The sequence below is a fragment of the Notamacropus eugenii genome, chromosome 3, assembly GCF_028372415.1.
Source record: "Notamacropus eugenii isolate mMacEug1 chromosome 3, mMacEug1.pri_v2, whole genome shotgun sequence".
In the NCBI taxonomy this organism is placed as follows: Eukaryota; Metazoa; Chordata; class Mammalia; order Diprotodontia; family Macropodidae; genus Notamacropus; species Notamacropus eugenii.
Window position 1 is genome coordinate 319,205,681 of NC_092874.1, and position 22,199 is coordinate 319,227,879.

Below are 22,199 nucleotides of genomic sequence, written 5' to 3' on the forward strand. Positions count from 1 at the left end.
ATAAAGAGATGGATTCAAAGTAGAGCTGAGGCATAGAGACAGGTGAGTATACGTATTTACGTTATATATGTGTATGTATGTATTTGACATGGCTAATATGGCCATTTATTTTGCTTGACCACAAATATTTGTAGTAAGTTTTGTTTTTCTTGCTTTCTCCATGGGAAGAGAATAGGCATTTATTAAGCTCCTATTGTGTGGTAGGTTGGGCAATTAGGTGTGCAGTGGATAAAGTTTTGGACTCAGGAAGACTCATTTTGCTAAGTTCATATCTAGCCTCAGACACTTAACTAGCCATGTAACCCTAGGCAAGTCACAGCATTGTGTTTCCCTTGGTTTCCTTGTGTGTAAAATGATCTGGAGAAGGAAATGGCAAACCATTCCAATATGGTTGCCAAGAAAACCCCAGGTGGGGTCTCAAAGAGTCAGACATGACTGAAAAATGACTGAATGACAACAAAATGTGCCAAACACCATGCTAAGCACTTTGCAAATATTATCTCGTTTAGTCCTCCTAACAACCCTAGAAGGTAGGTGTTATTATAATCCCCATTTTACAGTTGAGGTAACTGATGCAAAGAAGCATTAAGGGTCACATAGCTAGCAAGTGTCTAAGGCCAGAGTTGGACTGACGCCATGCCTATCACTCTATTCACTGTTTAACTGCCTCTCGTGGGAGGAAGTGGGAGAGGAAGAGGCCAAAGGGAGAGAATTTAGAACTGAAAAATAAAAATTGAATTAAAAAGACATGTGGAAGGTCTTCAAGAAGAGACTAGATGACGATTGGTTATGTCTGCTGTACAAGGAGTCCTTGCTCAAGTACGGCATAGACTCTGAGGTCCCTTCCAACTCAGATTCTGTGATTCTGTGAGACAGCTGGGATCTAGGTTGTAGTCAGGACTGGAGTCTAAGGACTCTGGACTGGGCTGGGCTCTGAACTTGGCTTGGATAATTAGTTGAACGATGAGGTACGCTTGACCCTGTAATGGACTGAGCTTTGGGCAGGAGTAGACTTTGGACTGTGTCTGCTTCTGGGTTAGCCTGAGAGTTGGGGGGAGGGGTAGAGAGGGGAGATGGCTAATTCCAGGAGAATTCTTTAGGCCTGACAGGAGGCTCTGACATGTGATGCCCCTCCTCCAGGCCCCCATCACGACCCAAATTTAGAACTAGTTGAACTGATGAGATGTAGCATGCCAAGATATATAAATATCACTCTGGGTTCCAGCAAAGTCAGAAAGGACTTGGACTGGACACTCACTTTGGGTCACTACTCCACGCTTTTGAATCCCCTTTCCCAACCCTACTTCACAACTTTGACCTCTGGCAGAAACCCTAAATCTTGGTAAGACGTTCTCTCATTCTGTTCCCAGTGGGGTTAAGGGGAGAGATATAGGGAATTGGAATAGAGAAGGAAGAGTTCTACTCTTTGGAACAGGAGAGAGTGGAGAAGGAAGGCCCAGGGAGTAGAAAGTCTGTGTTTTGAGAAAGGTGTGACAGAGGGAAAGAGGGAAGAAGTAAGAGCTTTGAACATTGGAAGAAGCAGGGGCTGAGGATGGGGTGGTCAAAAATTCTGGAATCTATGGGGTTGGGCTATTGAAGGAGTCACTCATTGTCTGTAAATGAGGGATGACCTTGGGATATGCAGTGACTTGAGAGAACTAAGTGTAGTTCACTGGAGGCCCTGAGTTTTTCGAGGAAGGGTGGATAGCAGGAGCAGGAGGTCTATAATCATGGGCCTTGGGGTAGTGGACAGTGAGACAAAGAGGAAAGCAGGAAGACTGGGAAGAAGGAGTATCTGATTCTGAATTGAGTCCTCTGGGGTGGAGGCCTGTGGCATTTGCTTTCTCCCTCCTTGGGTGGTGGTGACACTCACTGGTTTATGCATCTGTCAGGTCTATTTATAGAACTTGGCTCAGCTTCTGGTCTCATTCTTTGATGGGGAATGGGGATTTCTAGATCTGTGCAGGGGGAACACTGATGTTCCAAGCTGATATGATTTGATTGCTTCAATCTGAGCTGGCAAGACAGAACTTCCTGGGAACACCTAGGTCCTAGCTGGAGTGATGAAACCTCTATACATAGGTTGGGAGAATGAGTATACTCTGGTCTGAGCTAGAGAGATGGGAATATAGAGAGGAAGGAAAGAAATGAGCATTTATTAAGGCACTACTATGTGCCAAGCACTGTGCTAGATGGTTTACAAATATCTCATTTGATCCTCACAACAACTCTGGGAGGCTGGTGCTATTATTATCCCCATTTTACGGTTGTAGAAACTGAGGCAGAAGTTAAGTGACTTGCTCAGGGTCACACTGTCTGCAGATTTGAATGCAGTTTTTCCTGGATCTAGACCCAGTGTCCTATCCACTGTTCCACCTAGCTAATTAGAAGGGGGAGGGAGAGAGATGCTGGTGAACAGGGGGATAAGGATGCTTGGACTTCAACTGGGTACTTCAGAAATGCCAGTGGGCATCTCCAGAAGCACCTCTGACCTCTTCCTTCTTTACCTGTCCCCAGGTCCCATCATGTCGGGTGCTCCTGCCCTGATGCAGGGCATGTACCAGGATCTATCCTGCCCACTCTGCCTCAAGCTCTTTGATGCACCCATCACAGCTGAGTGTGGCCACAGCTTCTGCCGCAATTGCCTCCTTCGTCTGGTCCCGGATACTCAGGCTGGAACTGTGCTCTGCCCTTCCTGCCAGGCACCCACAAAACCCGATGGGCTCAGTACCAACCAACAGCTGGCACGGTTAGTGGAGAGCCTGGCTCAAGTGCCACAGGGCCATTGTGAGGAACATCTGGACCCCCTGAGTGTCTACTGTGAGCAGGACCGGGCACTGATATGTGGAGTGTGTGCCTCTCTGGGCAAGCACCGAGGTCACAGTGTGGTCACTGCTGCTGAGGCCCACCAGAGGATGAAGGTAACAGTGAGGGCTCTGGTCCAGGATCCCATCCCTAACCCAGCCCTATTCCTATGGCCTTCTTGTTGGTACTGAGGGAAGTATTTACCCTAGGGACTTTGGAGTGGGTACAAAAGGGAATATTCCCACAGGGCGTTGGATGGGGCATATTTGCCAGTAGGTCCTGAGTACAGAGAGGAACTCCTGGAATCTAGGGGACAGTTTTCATTTTGGGAGGGCTGCTGGGGTTTAAGCTTGGATGTATTGCCTAAGAGCTAACCTGGAGATGGGGGGGAAATACAGAAAATGTGTTGGGAAAATGACAAAGCCAGAGAGCATGGTAGAGTACAGGGTCTGAGTATCTGAATAACCTTCAGGATTTGGGGTAAAGTATTTTATCTTTTCTCCCTCCCTTCTTACTCCCCAGTCAATTACAAGACCTATCCTTGTTGAAGATCAGGAAATGACTTGAACAGGAATAGGGTTCTGATTAGAGAGGGGTTTGGAGGGTGGATCTATGGGCAAAGTTAGAGAAAAGAGTCTGACAACAGAAGCACTGGGACTCAAGGTCAGCGACATTGTGGCAATTGTAAGAAGTTGGGTATATGGGTAAATTCCATATGAAAAGTGTTAGACTATTAAGAAATATAGTAAGACTATGAAGAAGTAGTTTTGAATCTGAGTTTGAGGAAGAGAGCTTATGTATTCTTCAAATTACTTGGGCAGCTGGTGTCACAGTGGATAGAACTATGGACCTGGAGTCAGAAAGACCTGAATTCAAATCCAGCCTTAGATATTTACTAGCTTGTGATCCTGGGCAAATCGCTTCACCCAGATTGCCTCAGTTTCCTCATCTGTAAGATGAGCTGGAGAGGGAAATGGCAAACCATTCTAGTATCTTTGCCAAGAAAACCCCCAAATGGAGTCATGAAGAGTCAGACACAACTGAAGCAGCTGAACCAAATGCCTCAAATTACTTAGTTCAATAGAATTTAAATATTCCTTAACTTACTATGAGTAGCATAGTGTTGGGGACAAATTGAGTGAGTTATTCTAGATGGAGTAGGAAGGGAGAGATTGAAGAATGTTAAGTAAAAAATCCTGGGCAAAAAGTTTTAGGATGTTGAGAGTTTAACTTGGCACAAGAATTTCTCTGTATCCAAGCTCTCATTGTGAACGCCAGGAAGAGCCTGAATTGTGACTTCCTCTTCCCCCATGTCTTCCATGGCAGAGAGGAAACATTAAAAATCTCTGAAGTCTCTTCTGATGCAGAAAATCCTAAAGTGCCTCCTCTCTCTTCTTCCAGTCCGAGTTGAACCTCAAGTTGGGTTTAGGAAAAGTCACCTTTAGCAAGCAGCCTTTGCTTGTGCTAAATTTAAATTCTCTGCCTCCATACAGACACAAACAGAAAGTTTCTATGGAGAGAAGAATGTGTTGGGGGCTGGAGAATTTATGTCAGAGGCATGGCTGGTAGAAGGTGGGGTTGGATGTGGGTGATAGGGGCAAAGGGGTGAGGCTCTAGGTGTCAATCTTGGCACATTTTCAAAGGAGCAAATCTTGGGACCATAGGAAGTAGTTAAACCTGTATGCTATGATAGGGGCAGGCACAGGGGAGATGATTTACCCTCACAGATGTGGAGGGGACAGCACACACACACACACACACACACACACACACATACACACACACATACATGCAAGAATGTGTCCCTGTGCAGTCCACATGCTGTGTACACAGACACACTCGCAGTGTCAACTCTATGTGAATTTATCTACAAATAAGCACTGAGGCAGTCAGATTTTGGTGAATTTGAATGTATAAAAATGTAGGTACAAGTGGGTGAGGATGTCTGGCACAAAAATTGACTTTGTGGGGAGAGATAGAGCCAGAGAAAGGTCAGGGAACAGTTAGAAGCCCTTTGGTGTCAGTGATAAAAAGACTGCCCTGGGTCCTGGTAGTTGAAGCCCCATGCCTCAAAAAAACTGAAGAACCTCAAATTAGGGTTGGTGATGTCTTCAATCAGGATTCGTTGGTCTACTTCTATGGGTCCAGTGATGAAGATCAATCAGCCGTGGTCCATGATGTATATAGTCCTGGGGGCAAAGTGGAGATAAGAGAGACCAGGTGAGAAGGTAGCTAGTTGGGGAGGTAGTAACAGAATAGAATGCTGACTGTCATACAAAAAGTGAAGCCTTTGACCAGGAAAGGTCCTTCCTTCCATCTTGTCTATCACCAATCTATATCTGTATTACATCTGACCCTTTCTCTCCATGTTCAGTGCCACTGCCTTAGCTCCAATCCTCATCATTCTTTGCCTAAATTATTGCATAAGTCTCAGCTGGGTTTTCTAGCTTCAAAATTCTGCTCCACTCCTCCCTCCCTCCCCCACTAGGAGACAGTAAAATAGAGCATCAGACTTGGAGGTAGGACAACCTTTGTTCGAATCTTGCCTTAGATGCTTACTAGCCATGTGACCTTAAGCCTCAGGTTCTTTATAAAATGGAGATAACAGCTGTACCACCCTAACTCATGCATTGTAGTGAGTGGGGTGTTTTGTAGACTTGAAGTGCTATGTATTTGGTGGTTATTTATTATCATTCCTTATTAAGGTATGTTGCAGATCCAACTCCTCCCAAAGAAACTCCCTCTTCTAGTAAGATCAGGCGCAGGGAAGTTCCATGTTCCTGGTATTCTCCCAGTACGCATCCAGTTTAGCCCTAGCCCAAGTCCAAGCTCCCGAGGAACCTTCCCTCATTGGAGATGGCTAATCAGCCAATCTGTTCCCTCCTGTTTTCCCTCCCTCTTCACGGTCCAGGACAGGCTGCACATAAGTGCCCAGATGGTGTCCTAGTATCGTTCTCACACTAGATGTCTAGGCTCTTACTATGACCCCTGAAGAGTGCCAGACTTATGCTTTCCTCTTCTCCTACCTGCCACACTCTGCCCTGGGGTACACAGTAGGCACTTTTCACACCACTTTTCACATCACTTACCTGATGAGGGCCTCCCAGAAGTGCTTCTCTCTGTCAGTGCTGAGCCTCAGACTGTAATGAGAGAAGGGAATGAGAAAGAGGTGTCTCATCATCCTCCCATCCCTAGGATGAAACTCCCTTTGGGTCTTAGAAGACTTCTCACAGTTAGCTATACTGCTTGGGGCGGGTGTGTTAGGGGAGGGTTTGAGGAAAAGAAATGGTATGTGACTGTGGGGGCAGGAAGCTGTATGGAAGCTGGGGTCAGGACTCAGGTTCCGGTTAGGAGCAAGGCACGGGATGGGTCAAGGTTAAGGTCTCAGTTCTCAAACACAAAAAGAGCAGGGGACATAGGGAACAGCCCCGAGCCTCACCAGCCCCCGCTGCTTGCCGGAGTCTGACAGCCTCCTCCCGCATGCCGATGTCCTGGAGCACCTGCCCAGTCAGCTCCATCCCGTAGTTTTCCAGGTAGTAACTGACGATCTTGTCGGTGAGGTCCACGCGGTCTATTACCTGCAAGATGCCCCTGGGGATGTGGCAGTAGCCTGGCTTCAGGGGCACGCTCAGCAGCTTGGTCTTGAACCTCTTGAACTCGTCTTCATTCAAGTTGTCCAGAGCGTTCAGGATGAGGTCTCGGCCTCTGGGCATGGCTCCTCAGACTCTGTGGTCAGAGGGTCAGTCTGCAGTTTTGCCTGCTGTGTCCCCAAGAGCGGGAAATGAAGAGGAAGAAGAGGAGGGAGGAGGAAGAAGAAGACAACGTCAGCGTGAGGAAGGAAGTTTCGCGGGATGCCGAGGTCTAGGAGAGGAAGGGTTTACGAGATTTCTAGAATGGGGTTCTGGAGGACTGGGCTTCCGGATACTCCTTGGAGAGTGGGAGGGTTTATCTACTCTCCCACCTCCTTCCTTTCCCCGTCTCTATCTAGCTCTCCTCCTCTGCTCAAGGTCAGGTCCAGGAGCCACTTGTAAGTGGGAGCCTTAAGGATCAAACATTTAGAGATGGAAGGGACCTCAGAGTCTAATCCAGCTTTCTCATTTGGCAAATGAGGAAATGGAGTTTAGTGACTTGCCTGAGGTCATACAGAATAAGTGACAGCAGGTCATCTGGCTCTAAATTCAGCCTCCTGCAGTCCTTTCGACTCTGAGCTCTTTGGGAGCCCCCTATCTTTTGCCTTTCTTTGTGTTTTTTTTGGGGGGGGGGGAGGGGGAATGTTTTAGCATTTAGCACAGCTTCCTGCCCATAGTCTGAGCTTCTAGACTGGCTGATCTCCTCAGACCAGTTCTATACCCTGACTCTCAAGAGGTAAGGACAGGATGAGTCTTCATTGTAGTGTCTCTCAAAACGTAGACGGGAAACAGGCTTGGTACATGGCCAGCATTCAATACATATTATTTAAAGATGGTACCAATTTTAACTCACCTTTTTATGATGTACCTGACAGAAGCACTTTACTCCCAACAGCTCTGTGAAAAAGCCCTGTATCTCTATGGTACTTGAGGAAGAAACAGGCTGAACTAACTTGCCCAGGGACATAAAGCACTTGGGTGGTCCAGTGCTCTTGGCTCAGCATCAAGCTCAGTAACAGAATATGGGGAAATCGTGCACCCTGACCAAGAGAGGGCACCTCCCCCATAGGGTTTGGGATCAACTTGAGGATCTGGGAGGTGCCCTGAGAGAGAGGATTTTGTCACACCTCTCTCCTCTCACATACATACTTTTCTGCCCAACTTTCTCCCAGTTTCCACTTCGACTGTCAAAGTTAGGTTGGGAGGGGAATAGGACTGGGCATGAGTGGCAGGATGAGAGTCACTTTGGGGAAGGGAAGGTGGGCATAAGATAAGAAAGCAAGTGGTATCTATTGGTTGATCTATACTGAGTTAATAAGGAAATTCAGAAATTTATTGTCCTGGAATGACTTTCCAATAAATTGATCCCATGACACTTATGCAAGGGTAACTCCCAATACCAGGGAGGATGTTGGGTAAATGCCAGGTGTTATAGACAGAAAGCAGTATATAAGGGCTTATAAAAGTATATAAGCAGTATTTAAGTATGCATGTGTGAGGATAGAGTTATGGCAAATTCCCCTCTCTCAGGTCCCCCTCCCAGATCCTCAAGCTGGTCTCAAGCCCTACAGAGCGGGTGCCCTCTCGTGGTCAGAGTGCGCAATTTCCCCATATTTCATTATTGAGCTTGGTGCTGAGCCAAGAGCACTGGACTTGCCTGAGAAGATGTGGGTCTATCCAAGTGCTTTATGTCCCTGTGTAAGTTAGTTTATCCCTCTGAAGCTGCGGTCTTCCTCATGTACCATAGAGATACTATTCATACAGGCACAAGGAAACAATCATTGCCGGTCGGGAAGGCTTTATAGAGGAGGTGGGATTTGAGCTAGGCATTAAAGCAGCCTAACGCAGGACAAAGATTGGAGACAGGGTATATGTTTCCTTCCTTTCAAGGAGAATGGTGGTAGCTCCACCATTACCTATGATTCCCCTTGGTCTTAGCCTTCTGTCTCCTGACATTCTTCCTTTTCTTGATACTGCCCTTTCCCCTAAGCATCTCCATTTCTCTACCCTTCCATAGAAGCAGCTTCCACAACAGAGGCTGCAGCTACAGGAGGCCTGCATGCGCAAAGAGAAGACTGTAGCCCTGTTGGATCGACAACTGGCTGAGGTGGAGGTGAGTAGAGCTTAGAGTTTGGAGACATGGAGCTCCCAGAGAATCATCTGAAGAGGAAGGTAGGTGGTGAGCTGATGGCTGGGCGATAGATGCCTGCCTATGCATAGCATGAGAAGGGTTTGGGTTCTGGAGGGAGAGTCTGGTACTAGATACCTGGGATTTGGGGGAGAGAGCTGAGGTCTGGGGGTCTCCTCCTTCTCAAGTCTCCTCTGCCAACCCTCACTTCCCAGGAGACAGTACGGCAGTTCCAGCGGGCTGTGGGGGACCAGCTTGGTGTCATTCGGGCCTTCCTGATAGCATTGGAGTCTTCACTGAACAAAGAGGCAGAGCAAGTGACTGAAGAGGCAGGGACAGCCCTGAAGGCTGAACGCAGAATTGTCACTTCCTACCTTGATCAGCTGCAGCAGATGGAGAAGGTGTTGGACGAAGTGACTGATCAGCCCCAAACAGAATTCCTCAGGGTGAGAGCTGTCCTAGATTTCCCAGGTCCTCCCCTCTTTCTTCCTTTATTATAAGCTCTTTGCCAACTCCTCAGACTTCTGGATCCTCAAAATCATAAAATATCCTAGATTTATATAATGTTAGAGTTGGAAGGAAACAAACATTATTTAATACAATTTCCTCATTTTACAAATAGGGAAACTGAGACCTAAAATGGAGAAGTGCCTTGGCCATGGTCACATAGTGAATGAATACACAAATAAAGGAATGAAAAAAGACATTTATTAAGCGCTTACTATATACTAGACACTGAATTGGAGAAATTGGACTGATTCCTGATTTCGTCTAGTCCCTCACTGTTACCCCTACAACTGAACTGTCCTCATTTCTTCTAATCATCCTATAAAACCCTTTTTGATCTCCCATATTTTCTTAAGCTCTTTGGATCTCTCTTCTGGGCCCTGAGGCTTTGACTTTCAGGAGCATAAGGGTCTGTAGAAGCAAGAAAAGCAATATTTACCTATCTTTTATCATTATCTATATTTCTTTACCTGCTCCCTCCCTACTGTCTTGTGGTTTCTAATTCAACTTTCCATGTCTTTTCTCTCATTTTCTCTCTCTAGAAATACTGCCTGGTGGTCAGCAGGTAAGACTTACCCAGGGCAAGCAAGGTCTGGCTGTTCTCCCTGAAAAGCCTAGTCCCTTCCATCACCCTTACTTGGGGCTCCCCTGCTTCATATATATAGAGTATATATAATCGGAACTCCTCAACGTTTACATATCTATAGACACCTTCATTTGGAGGATCTTCACTTTCCTTACTTTTCCCACACACACATATACAAGCTTACAACTGCCGAATTTACCCTGACACAGTTCCTTCTGAAACCCGTGTCCCTATCCAGCATCTTCTTTGCTAGACAGCACTTGTTCATATTGTCTAGATTCCCCATCCTGACTCACTTGATCTTCTGGAGCATTCAGAGCCTCCAGTCCCATGTTTGCTGCGACTTCTCTTCCAATGTCAATAAAAAGTGGCATTTATATTCTGGTCCCTGGTCTTCCCCTTCCATGCCTGGAAAGCTCAGGCCCTTAGCTTAGCCTTTGCAAACTCCAATCCTGCGCATTCCATTTTCCTCTACCCTTGGCATCTCCTCAGGTTGCAGAAGATCCTAGCAGAGTCACCCCCAGCTGCTAGATTGGACATCCAGCTGCCCATTATCTCTGATGACTTCAAATTCCAGGTCTGGAGAAAGATGTTTCGGGCCCTGATGCCAGGTATGGACAACTGGCTGGTCTCAGGGGTACCAGTGTAACCTTCAAACCGATCTCTTAGCTGCAGCTGCTCAATCCATTCCAATTCAAGTCACTAAAATTTTTTCTGAGTCCCTTGCCTTGTGCCCAGTCATGTGCTAGACACTAGACACACAGGAGAAACAAGATGAGAAGATAAACACTGGGTAACTGCCCTCTAGGGACTACACTTAAAGCAACTAGAAAATAATACAAAGTGGTCAAGAATCAAGGGCTACAGTTAGCTGGATGGACTCCAAGTAAAACCAGGAAGTTATTTAAAGTATGTCCAAGGGGCTCCCTCCTCCTTTTGTGCCATTTACCCCTTTTTGGTGCCCCTCTACTGACAGGTACCCAATGCCTTGTGCTGCCAGTCTAGAAGGAAGAGAGACCCAAGAAATACATTCATTAAATTTTTTTTATCTATTTATTTTTTATTAAGTCTCAGAAGTCTTTTCAGTGAAATCTACAGCAAGGTGAGAGAAATGAGTCTAATCATATACAATGGAAAAACAAAATGAATGACAGACAGCAGGTCAAATTAATCTATCAAGCCATATATTCTAGACACTTCGGATAGATAATGAATTAGGTCCATCCCAACCAGAACTGCAGGATCACATTGAGGAAGTTTTGCAATGCTTTTAATTGGTCCCAAACTGTCCCCAACTATGAAAACCTATCCTTTGTACAACAACATATCATTACATATCACAATGTACTGTCATTTCCCAAAAATAACCCCAAGGGTAATGAAATGACACAAATTGGTCAGCAGTGTCTGTAGCACATTACTAATTCTGACAAGTGCCAGAAGTGAAATTATTAAGAAACCTATGACTGGAAGGGAAGTAGGATGGTCATATATTGAGAATGGGAGACAACAGCCTAAATACCACATTGGCATCCCTGAGGTACAAAGAGAAAAAAAGCCTCCTGTGTATTGAGTAAAACCTCTAGGGTAAGAAGTTCTATGGACCGTTTTTATTTTTAATTTACAGTTATTTCAATATAACAAGTTTCCTTTGTAATCTTATATATTTTGTTTATTCATTTAAAAAGTGTTATCCTAAGAGGTCCACAGGTCAAACAAACAAACACTTATTAAGTATCTAGTATATGCCAGGAACTATGTTAAGTGTTTTAGCTAAAAAGACAAGAGACAACCCCTGTTCTAAAGAAGCTTATAGTCTAAGGGGAGAGGTACAATGTATAAACAATTATGCACAAGCTATGTACAGGATAAATTGGAGGTAATCACAGAAGGAAGGCACTTGCATTAAGCAGATCTGTAAATCTTCTTGTAGGAGGTGAGATTTTAGCTGGGACTTAAAGGAAGTCAAGGAGGCTGACTGGGAGAGAGAGAATTCCAGGCATGGGGGACAACCAGTGCTTCCCCAGACTGCCAAGGGTTCAGTACAATAAAAAAGGTTAAGAATCACTGCCCTAAAGAAATTTATTGGGAATAAGGTTAAGAATCACATAAGCCCCACAAGGCATGGAAGAAAAAAGATAAGCATCCTTGAGAGAGTAGCCATACTGATGAAATCACAGATCTCATGGGCAGCTAGGTAGTAGGGTATCTAGCAGTCTGGACCTGCAGTTAGGAAGACCTGAGTTCAAATCCTCCTTCAGAGATTTGCTAGATATGCCTTGAATTCTACATTTAACCATTGTCTGCCTCAGTTTCCTCATCTGCAGAATGTAGATAATAAATAGCATCTAACTCACAGGATTGTTATGAGGTTCACATGAGACAAGATATGTAAAGCACAAGGCAAACCTTAGTGTTATATAAATGCTGGCAATGATGGTGTTGATGGTGATGATGATAAGGACAATTATTATCCCTCCAATACCAAAGTTCTTCACCTAGAATAAGCCCAGGCTATTTCCACTGGAAAAAAATCCTACCCACCCCTCTAATGTCCAATTCAAATACTCCTCCTAGATTTCAGTACATGGAAGAATTTTCCAAAAATTGAAGCTGTTAGATGATAGCAATCATTGCTCACATTTATACAAAACTTTTTTTCAAATAATTTTATGTAGCCCAGGTTCCAAGACCTATTTGTATAAGGTGGCTAGGTGATGTAGTAGATAGAGTGCCAGGCCTGGAGTCAGGAAGACTCATCTGTTTGAGTTCAGATCTGGCCTCAGATACTTACTAGCTGTGCGACTCTGGGCAAGTCACTTGACTTTGTTTGCCTCTGTTTCCTCATCTGGCTGGAGAAGGAAGTGGCAAACCACTCTAGTATCTTTGTCAAGAAAACTCCAGATGGGGTCACATGACTTAAAAAAATGACTAAGCAACAACCTCAGTGGTGGAGAGAAAGATGACTTGTTCCTGGAGAGGCTTTGTTCCTTCCTGCTTTGAGAGAAGACACCAATCGTTTCAGAATTTTTCAGGGAGATTCTGGGGAGACAGAATAGACTTTGAAGGCAGATGTATAGGGGAAAGCTGGCTCCTTAACATGCTTCTGATTTCCAGAGTCTGTCCTTTCTGCCCTCGCTCCACTCCCCAATCACTCTTCAAAACAGAGTGTAGAAACATGAGTGTCCTTTCTTGAAGCACAAAAGGAAGGTGAAGGTCTCCCCAGTGGCAAGTCAGTGTTCGATCCATCAGTGAGGATGGTCCCCGTCTTGGGAGAGATGTCATTACGCATGGCATAAAGAATAGATCTGAAAGCCAGGAACACCTCTGTTCCAGTCCTGCCTCTGAAATTCACTAACTGAACGACTCTAGACAAGTCACTTAATCTCTCAGTGATCTGCGCAGCTCTCTAAGATTTAGTTGAAGATAAAGTGGTAAAGGAGAGGTTTCCTCATCTCAGAGTTCCCTTTTAATATAAGAGAATATAGTGTAACATAATATGATATAACAATATAATATAATATAATTAATATATTTCTATCAATGAAACCATAAGTTTGGTCCCTATCTCTGTTTCATTTGACCCTCACAATAAACCAGTGAAGTAGGTTCTATTTTTAATCCCATTTAACAGACAGGAAACTAAGGCTTATAGAGTTTCTATGATTTGCCCTGGATTACATAGCAAGTTTCTGAAGCAAAATTAAAATTCAGATGCTCCTGAATCAATAAACAAACACTTATTGAGGGGAGGGGGAGAAGGAACTATCTTTCTCTGGTGCAGTCGCTGTCCCCACAAGTCCTTCGATCTGAATACGCTGGTGATTTTTATACTTGTCCTGGGTTTCCATGCTGGCTGCGTTTACCTTCTTGGGTAAAGTGCAGGGTGGAGCAAAGGAGGGCATTGCTTACAGGTAAGGTGGAGAGGTGGGTGGCTTCAGTGATCTTTAAGATCTATTCCAGATTTATAGTTGTATAAAAGATCATAGGACACAGATCTCGAAAGAATCCACTAATCCAAACTCTCAGTTTATTAATTGGACACTGAGAGGAAAGGGATAGCTGGGGAGAGGCAGAGAGCCTGGGAAGATGCCCTGTTGTTCAAAGGTCAGGGATTTCTTTCCTCCTCACTCCACCTTCTCTTCCCTTGCCGTTGCAGCCCCGGGAAGTCTCACTTTTGACCCAGCCACTGCCCACCCCAGCCTGTTGGTATCCCCGTCCGGGCGGCGGGTGGAGTGCGTGGAGCAGAAGGCGCCGCCGGCGGGGGACGACCCGCAGCAGTTCGACAAAGCTGTGGCGCTGGTGGCCAAGCAGCAGCTGTCGGAGGGCGAGCATTACTGGGAGGTGGAGGTGGGCGACAAGCCCCGCTGGGGACTGGGGCTGATCTCCGCGGAGGTCAGCCGTCGGGGGAAGCTGCACCCCATCCCCTCGCAGGGCTTCTGGATGGTGGGGCTGCGAGAAGGGAAGGTGTACGAGGCCCACGTGGAGAGCAAGGACCCCAAGGTGCTCAAGGTGGACGGGCGAGCGTCGAGGATCGGCCTCTACCTCAGCTTCAAGGACGGCATCTTCAGCTTCTTCGATTCCAGCGATCCAGATAACCTGGTCCCTCTCCACTCCTTTCACGAGCGCCTCCCGGGCCCCGTCTACCCTTTCTTCGACGTCTGCTGGCACGACAAGGGCAAGAATTCACAGCCCCTGCTGCTGCTCGGGCCAGACGGGGAGCAGTGAGGCCAGATCAGGAGCAGGGGACGGATGGTGGGGACAGTTTGTTAGTCAGTCAGCAAACGTTTGGTTCAGCACTTACTGCAAGTCTAGGTGGATAATGTAGGAGAGAGGGAGCAGTTCTAAAGTTTGAAACTCCTGGCTAATAAAAAAGACGAAGTGTGACTCGTCCAGTGTCTGAATTTCTAGAGGGGATGAGAAGTGAATTTGACAAAGGAATGGATTGGCGTAGGGCTGAATTGAAGGGGTCTCACTTAGATAGGGAAGAAACAGTCTCTTCCTGCTTCTATCTCTACTGCTCATACCCCTCTGCCCTGCCCACTGGTTTTCCTCTCCTTTCTGTAGCTCCAAAGGTTGGGGAATTGAAAACAAATCCATTGGCTAAAGCTCAGAACCCCTCTCCGTCGTCTGAGGTATGCCATCTTCCTTGATGACTTTGATATTAACGCTGAAGACCTTCCTAACGGGCCCCGCAGTGTACTGATTTTCTCTACTTCCATGATTTCCATGTCATTCATTCATTCAAGGACAATAGAACACACTACAGGTCAGGCACAGTGCTAGGTGATACAAAAACATAAATGAAATAGTCCCTGCCCTCAAGAGGTTTATATTCTAATGGGGGGAAGAGCAGGGAAGAGGTTACTTGTACAAAGACAAGTAGAAATATCCCCCCAACCCTCCCTTCCTGCTCTAGCTCCCATTTACCCTCTCACAGGTCTCCCGTGTTGCCTCTCCAGCTCTTGAACCCCACCCTTTATCAGAACTCTTTCAGGGTTGGAAGTGCCTTTCAGCACATGTACCTCTCTTCTCTTCATCTTTTGGGCAAGTAAGTGCTGCATGACCCAGGGTAACTCAAAGGCAAAAATATTTTGTCTTCTCTGTGGAGACAATGTCCTGGCACTAGCTCCATACCTGCTCTACCTCTTTTCAGTTGTTTTTCCGTCATGTCCAACTCTTCATAACTCCACTTGGGGTTTTCTTGGCAAAGATACTGGCATGGTTTGTCATTTCCTTTGCCAGTTCATTTTACAAATGAGGAAATGAGGCAAGTAGTGAAAAGTGTCACACAGCTAGTATATTCCTGACTCTATGATAATTCTAAATCTATAATTATTTCAAAGCAACAAGAATTCTTTTTAAAAATTTTTTAAAATTAATTTTTCAAAATTTTTAAAACTTTTAAATTAATTTTTGATATTTAAAAATTAATTTATTTGTTTTCAGTTCTCTACAATCACTTCCATAAATCTTAGATTTTCTCCCTTTCCCTCCCTCTCTCCCTCCCCCCTCCCTCTCCAGGAGGGTGTGCAATCTTACGTGGGTTATACACATACATTCTTACTATATACATTTTTACCTTAGTCATGAGCAAAAAGAATTCTTAAGAGTGTAAAAAGAAGAGAGAAAAAAAAGGAAGAGGGGAGAGGGAGGAATAAGAGAAAGAATAAATTAAGGGAGGGATTAGTTATAATCAAAGAACCAGGGATCCTAAATATGTCTAGGGACTCGTTCTCTAGGGAGGCATGCTTGGTCCTTGGGCAAGTCACTTAACCCCAATTGCCTCATCCTGGGTCATCTCCAGTCATCTTGATAAATATCTGGTCACTGGATTCAGATGGCTCTGGAGGAGGAGCAAGGCCGAAGACCTGCACAGCCCTCCCTCACTCAGAAACAAAGTCAAGTGCAAGTCATGTCATTATTTCTCTGATGGCATGGTCTTCTTCGGCAACAAAGGGCGAACATTGTACTGTACTCTGTGTCCTACTTCAAGTAAACTGAGCCACCTCCCAAAGCTTTGATTGTTGCCTCTGTGTGGATAACTCCCAAATCTACATATCACTTTATGGAGGGCTTCCTATGTGGCAAAGTCCCTCAGAATTCCAGCTCTTTTTCAACCCCTAACCACATGATATCTCTTCATTCACCTTGAACTCAGTGTGTCCACAGCTGAGCTCTTCCAAGAGGAAGCCCCAAAGTGGCTCCACTTTCCAACTCTGGCTTCCATTTTTGTCATTTGCTTTCCCATGCCTCTGTTTATTCAGGGGTGGGGACCTCACTGCCACATGGTCCTTGGATGTGGTCTTTTTACTGAATCTAAGTTTTATAGAACAAGTCCTTTTATTAAAGGGATTTGTTTTGTGAAGTTGGCCACATTTGAGGACCTAAAGGGCCATATATGGCCTTGAGGCTGCAGATTCCCTGCTTCTGGTTACATCCATTCTCCATACTTATAATGGACTTTCCACTGCCTGATACCCGCAGGTGAAAGTGATCAAATTTTACTCCTTAAATAACTCATTGCCTCTTACTCCTAGCCTCTCCTCTGCATTTATCTCACTCTTTTCTGTATTATAGTTATTTGTAGACATATCTTTCCCTTCATTAGGTTATGAAATCATATGATAGACTGTCAGAGCTAGAGGGAACCATGTAGTCCAACTTCTTCATTTTATAGATGAGGAAACTGAGGCCCTCAGCGGTGGGGTGACACTGAGGTAACACTGAGGTTGTAAGCTCCCCAAGAGCAAGGATATATGTATGTACATAGGCACCTATATGTATATATGCATGTACATGTACATTGACATACACATGTGTATATGTATATATGTGTGTATAAATATAAATACACACATGTATATATTCCTACTTCCAGGTCCTTACATCTAGTAGTCATTTAATAAATATTTAATTGAATGAATGTTGCTGAACTGAACTGAGTTGACACAATATCTGCTTAAAACTCTTCAATGGCTCAAGGGGCTCGCATTGACTCAGACCATTACGCTACCTGAAATGCCTTCTTCATTTCTCTCTACATTCCATTTTTACATGACTAGTTCAAATCTTACCTCCTTCCTAAAGCCTTTCCTGAGTGCCACCACCCACACAGATCTCTTTTATGAAAGTCTTTTGTTGATCACTGACACTAATTATTTTCTAATGTCTAATGATTGACAGTAATTATTCTCTAACTATTCCGCGGAGATAATTGGATCAGTTCCTCAAGATGAGTCAATGAAAGTGAGTCTGAACCTGAGCTGCTAACTGGGCATGAACCAAGAAGCAGGAGATGCCCTGTAAGCCCTAGGGCCAGTAAGGAATATTATCCTAATCAGCAACACTACGTAAGGAGGATATGGAGTGTGTGGCTGTTTGTTGTTGTTCATGCAGAATCTGTTGGTCCAAAATAGTTTGCAGGGAGACAAGGATAAATGTTTTTATTGTCTACACATCTCCCACCCCCCATCCTTCTCCAAGGGAGATTGATTCCTTACGGAAGGCTGGGGCTACTCTGCTCTCCTCAGATAGAGGAGGCGCCAGGCTAGAATTATCCGTCTGTTCCCTTAAACAGTATTTGTCTAGGAGATTTAATCTTTAAGTTCAAGCTAAACTCCTGATTACTGTTTCTTAACAACAAAGGAGGGCTCCACCCTTTATATATTCAAAGCTAGATGCTTTTCCTACCAAATGCCAGCTCCAGAATGAACATACATTACAAATAACAAAGAAACTCATTTATCCAAGTCAATAGAAAAACAGAAATCACAGAAAATATGGAAATTCAAAGAGCCCTGAATCTCTCTCCTCTCTCATGCCCTCTTATTCATGCTGCATTGAGTAATCATACTCCACCTATGAGAAGAGAGTCTCACAGAATTGACCTTTCAAACCAAGGTTTACTTACCACTGTTCGTTATCACAGTCTCTTCAGAGAGAAACTGATTTTCGACCCCATTTATTAGCTAATCTCTTCCCTTCCTGCTATGCCTTTTGTCCTTCATAAACTAGGCAGACTACCAACTTTGAGGCGTTTCAGTTTCCCTACAGTTAAAAGAACTTAATGGTCAACTCCAGCTGTTTGCCTTGGTTACGCAATGTCACACCTGGGTGGAGAGAGGGATGAAGTCCTGATAGGAAGAGAAAAGAAATTTTTTGTAATTATTTTTATGAATCTTTTGTGTGTTCCTGTTTTTGGGTGTTTAAAAATCAAATAACCTCAGGGCTGTGTGTGATTGGGTATGTGTGTGTGTGTGTGTATGTGTGTTTGTGTGTGTGTATGTGTGTGTGTATGTGTGTGTTTGTGTGTGTGTGATGGTGCACAAGAATATTGATTAGACTCAGCTTTGCAGGATATGTAAATTTGAGGTGCCATTTCTGATTTTTTTAGCTTAATACTCCAATCTCTTTTGTGGAATAATATTGGGCTATTCTCATTGGTATTCCTTCCTGATACAAGGTCTTTGACCTTGCTGATGGTAGAATTTGCTTTTTAAATTTGTAGAATTTAATCTCTATATATCTTGGAGTTTGTTTATGCTTGGTTGTTTTTTGTTTTGTTTTAAGGTAGTGATCTATAAACCCTCTCAAATGAAGCTTTGTTGTCTCTACTTAAAAGTTTTGGATAGTTTTTCTTACATTATTTCCTTCAGTATTGTATTCAGGTTTTAAAATTTATCATGCATCGATAATCCTTATGTTACTTCAGTACATACTGCCTTCAAGGTTAGTGATATGGGGTTGTATAGTATTTTTGTGTTCTACTGATGTTGTTGTCTTTTGTTACTCTTTTGCCAAAGTTTTTCTATGTCAACATTTCTGCATTTCAACCTGTTCTTTGTCTCAGAACCTTTGCTTCTTGGGAGAGATTCTCCATGATGTATCTGGGTATTTTTTCAACATCTGCTTGGAAAGGTCTGATTTCCAACTTAATTTCCTCCCAGATTTCTTTGTTTAAAAGTTCTATTTTTCTTTTAAATGAATCTTCAGTTTCTTGCTATCGTTTTATGATCTCTGGGAGTCTATAACATTTTGTTTTTCCTTAGATAATTTTGGTTTATTTTCCTTCATAATGTAATATTCTGGAGTCTTTTTGGGGTTTTATTCATTCTTTATTCTGTCTTTATGATTCTCTGTTGCTTTATTTACTTGTAAACTAAATTTCTTTTTCCAGGATTTCTCTCTTGAAATTTTGGCCTTTCAGACTTTCCCTTGTATTCTTTGTATTCCCTTGTATTCCCTCCACATTCTTTGACTTCTCCCCTTTTCACTACTTCAAGATACCTCAGGTTGGCAGGCTACATATCCTCAATCTCCTCATATTAGGAATTAGGAGACCTAGCTCACATCCCTTTCCAGGACAAACTGTGGGAGGTAAATATTATCCCCAACTGAAATTCCCGATCCCTTTCCCTACAGGTTGGAGAGTCATTCCTTTCTATTCAGTGGCTCTGTACAGAGCTCTTCACTGCCAATGTCTTCTGTCACTTTTCTCAAGTTGTTTTCTGCTTCCTTCATGTGGCTGGATGGAGCAGGTATTTGCCACTTCTTTTGGAGTAAGGGAAGATTTAGATTGAATCATTTCCACAGGAGTCCTGGGCAGGGATTCCCAGAGCTGGACCCTCAATCTCAAGCCTATGATGCTGCATATGCTCATTGTTCCTGATGTGTAAAATGTGTCTGGGAATGAGAATTCTGAATGGAAGTGCTAAAGGAACTTTTTAATGTTATTTAGTTAGTTTTTTTTTTTTTACTTTATGCTATGTTTTTGTCTTTTTATACATTCAACTTTAGTTACTCTTTCTCTAGTACTTATCTTCTTTTCTTGTGGGGGTGGTGTTGATAAAGACCTGGAAAATAACTCATCTGCCATCTTCCTGGTCTATGGAGTCCAATCTTAGTCAATTAGGGATTGTTATATTTAATAATTTGAGTCAATTAGACAATTAATAGGAATTAGATTGTTCTTATTTATGAATAAGCAGAAATGTAGTGGACAGTTGTATAAGTTTCAATTTCAAGCCCTGGAGAAAAAATTTTGGAAGTCACCCATTCTAGTCTGCCATCAGACATCCTCTTACTGCGGTCAAAGGGCAGATATGTTAGCTGTTTCTTTTATGCACTAGGTTGGAGAACAACAATTGTGGATTTTGTTTCTAATCTATGTGTTCACAGGTGTGACCCAAGTCTCTTCCACTTAGTTGCCCCATCTATTTATGTAATAATGAAGAATCATTATTTCTTCATTGGGATGTTGCGAAAATGAAGTGAGATTAATAGACCACAGAATTTATGTCTCCAGCTGACCTCTCTGAGAGACCATCCTATTTCTTCTATTAACCAACTACTCTCTAGTGATCCTGTCCTTATTATAGAATCTAGGCATCCTATACCCCACCTACATTTGTCCTCCCACAAAGAATGACTTTCTAAATCTTACTTTCCCTTATCATGCAAATCTATATGACACCAGCCTTCCCTAATACAGACAGCCACTTCTTATTTTACATATTCTCAGGCTTATACAAACTCCAAAAGAAAAATGTTAATGTTAATTGGGACACAATTTCAGAATCCCCAGAATCTCAACCTTAAAGGCAGAATTCTAACTAAGGTAGGGTGACCATGACTCTGCTCCAAGGCATCAAATTTAAAGGGTGTCAGATTTTAAAATCAATGGTTGCACTTGGAATATTTCAGCAGTAGAGAAATCAGTCAAAATTAAATGAAATTAAACATGGAAATGAAGATTTAGGACCTAGTTAGTAAGAAGAACTAGTTTAAATGGAAACTACCTGCTCCCCAGTGCTTCTTAGTGACCTTGCCAGCATCAATCTTGCACTAAAGTCTGAAAGTCTCTGTTTTCTGTCCTCCACTCAAGGAGGCAGTATTCTGGCCTCCTCCCTGAATCGATTTAGCATTACTTGCTTTGGGCAAGGTTTAGGATGGTTGTGCCGAGCAAGAAAAATTCAGTTATAGTTCTTCTCAAAGAATTCTTCTCACGATACCCTCAGTAAATGATTACCCAGCCTCTGTTGGCAAGTCCTTTACAAGGAGGAGGAAATAAGCACTTACCACATGCCTTGTAATAAGCACGTTATATGTGTCTCATGTGATCCTCACTACAACCTTGTGAGATAGGTTCAGTCTTTTCAGTCATATCTGACTCTATGATCCCATTTGGGGTTTTCTTGGCAAAGGTACTAGAGTGTAATTTGTAATTTCCTTCTCTATAGGTACTATTATTAATATTCATACTAATAATGATATCATATTATTATGGCAAAATCATAATGTAATCACCAAATATATTATCTTAATAATGTATTATATCTACAATAATATAAATATGATTTGTAGTATATTTAATAACATATTATGTGATGATAATATATTTTAATATGTTTAATATGTTAATTATGATCAACATATCATATGCATAATATATAATTTATATTTTACATATTTATAATAATATATAATGTATCATATAATATATGACAATATATAATATATTATAATTGTATTTATTTTGTTATAATTGGTATTATATGTATTATATGTGGTATATAGTATATATAAGTATATTAATATATTAACAGGTATCATTATTATCCCCATTTTCACAGTTGAGTAAACTGAGGCAGACAGAGGTTAAGTGACTTGCTCAGGGTCACACAGCTAGTACATATCTAAGGCTCAATTTGAACTCAGGTCTTTCTGACTTCAAGCCCACCTTGTATTCACTATATCATCAATTGCCTCCAACGGAAAGAAATTCACTACTTCCCAAGATGGTTCGTTCACTCTACTGAAACTGTTAAAATGATTGTTCTAATCATGAGGAATTTTTTGTCTAAAATGAAGCTAAATCCATCCCTGAGTAACATGGTGCAGCTCTATGGAGAAAAGTAGAAAAAGAACCTCAGTCTTCTTTCTACAGGACAGCTTATCATATTCTAGAAGACAACTGTCATATCCCTCACCCCTACTTCTTTTTTCTCCAAACAATAATTGTCTCCAATTTTTTCAACTGATT

At 43.1% G+C, this 22,199-nt stretch overlaps 2 protein-coding genes across 2 annotated transcripts; one reads left to right on the forward strand and one right to left on the reverse strand.

The window, feature by feature from the left end:
- Positions 1-1,224: 1,224 nt before the first annotated feature.
- Positions 1,225-14,542, forward strand: TRIM72 (tripartite motif containing 72). Its single transcript, XM_072596812.1, has 7 exons — positions 1,225-1,342; positions 2,518-2,921; positions 8,452-8,547; positions 8,778-9,008; positions 9,612-9,634; positions 10,148-10,266; positions 13,815-14,542. The coding sequence occupies exons 2-7, from the start codon at positions 2,526-2,528 to the stop codon at positions 14,381-14,383; spliced, it is 1,434 nt and encodes a 477-aa protein (XP_072452913.1). The 5' UTR covers positions 1,225-1,342; positions 2,518-2,525; the 3' UTR covers positions 14,384-14,542.
- On the reverse strand, positions 4,700-6,843 carry PYDC1 (pyrin domain containing 1). The gene is made up of 3 exons (XM_072596813.1): positions 6,245-6,843; positions 5,895-5,945; positions 4,700-4,994 (listed from the first exon to the last, which is right to left on the reverse strand). Exons 1-2 carry the CDS (start codon positions 6,516-6,518, stop codon positions 5,941-5,943), a joined length of 279 nt encoding a protein of 92 aa, XP_072452914.1. The 5' UTR covers positions 6,519-6,843; the 3' UTR covers positions 4,700-4,994; positions 5,895-5,940.
- Positions 14,543-22,199: the final 7,657 nt, after the last annotated feature.

Coding starts and splice junctions, on each gene's coding strand:
- PYDC1 (XM_072596813.1), bottom strand. CDS start 6,518: ATGCCCAGAGGCCGAGACCTCATCCTGAACGCTCTGGACAACTTGAAT.
- TRIM72 (XM_072596812.1), top strand. CDS start 2,526: ATGTCGGGTGCTCCTGCCCTGATGCAGGGCATGTACCAGGATCTATCC. Junction 2,922..8,451: donor AGGCCCACCAGAGGATGAAG/GTAACAGTGAGG, acceptor ACCCTTCCATAG/AAGCAGCTTCCACAACAGAG. Junction 10,267..13,814: donor GTTTCGGGCCCTGATGCCAG/GTATGGACAACT, acceptor TTGCCGTTGCAG/CCCCGGGAAGTCTCACTTTT.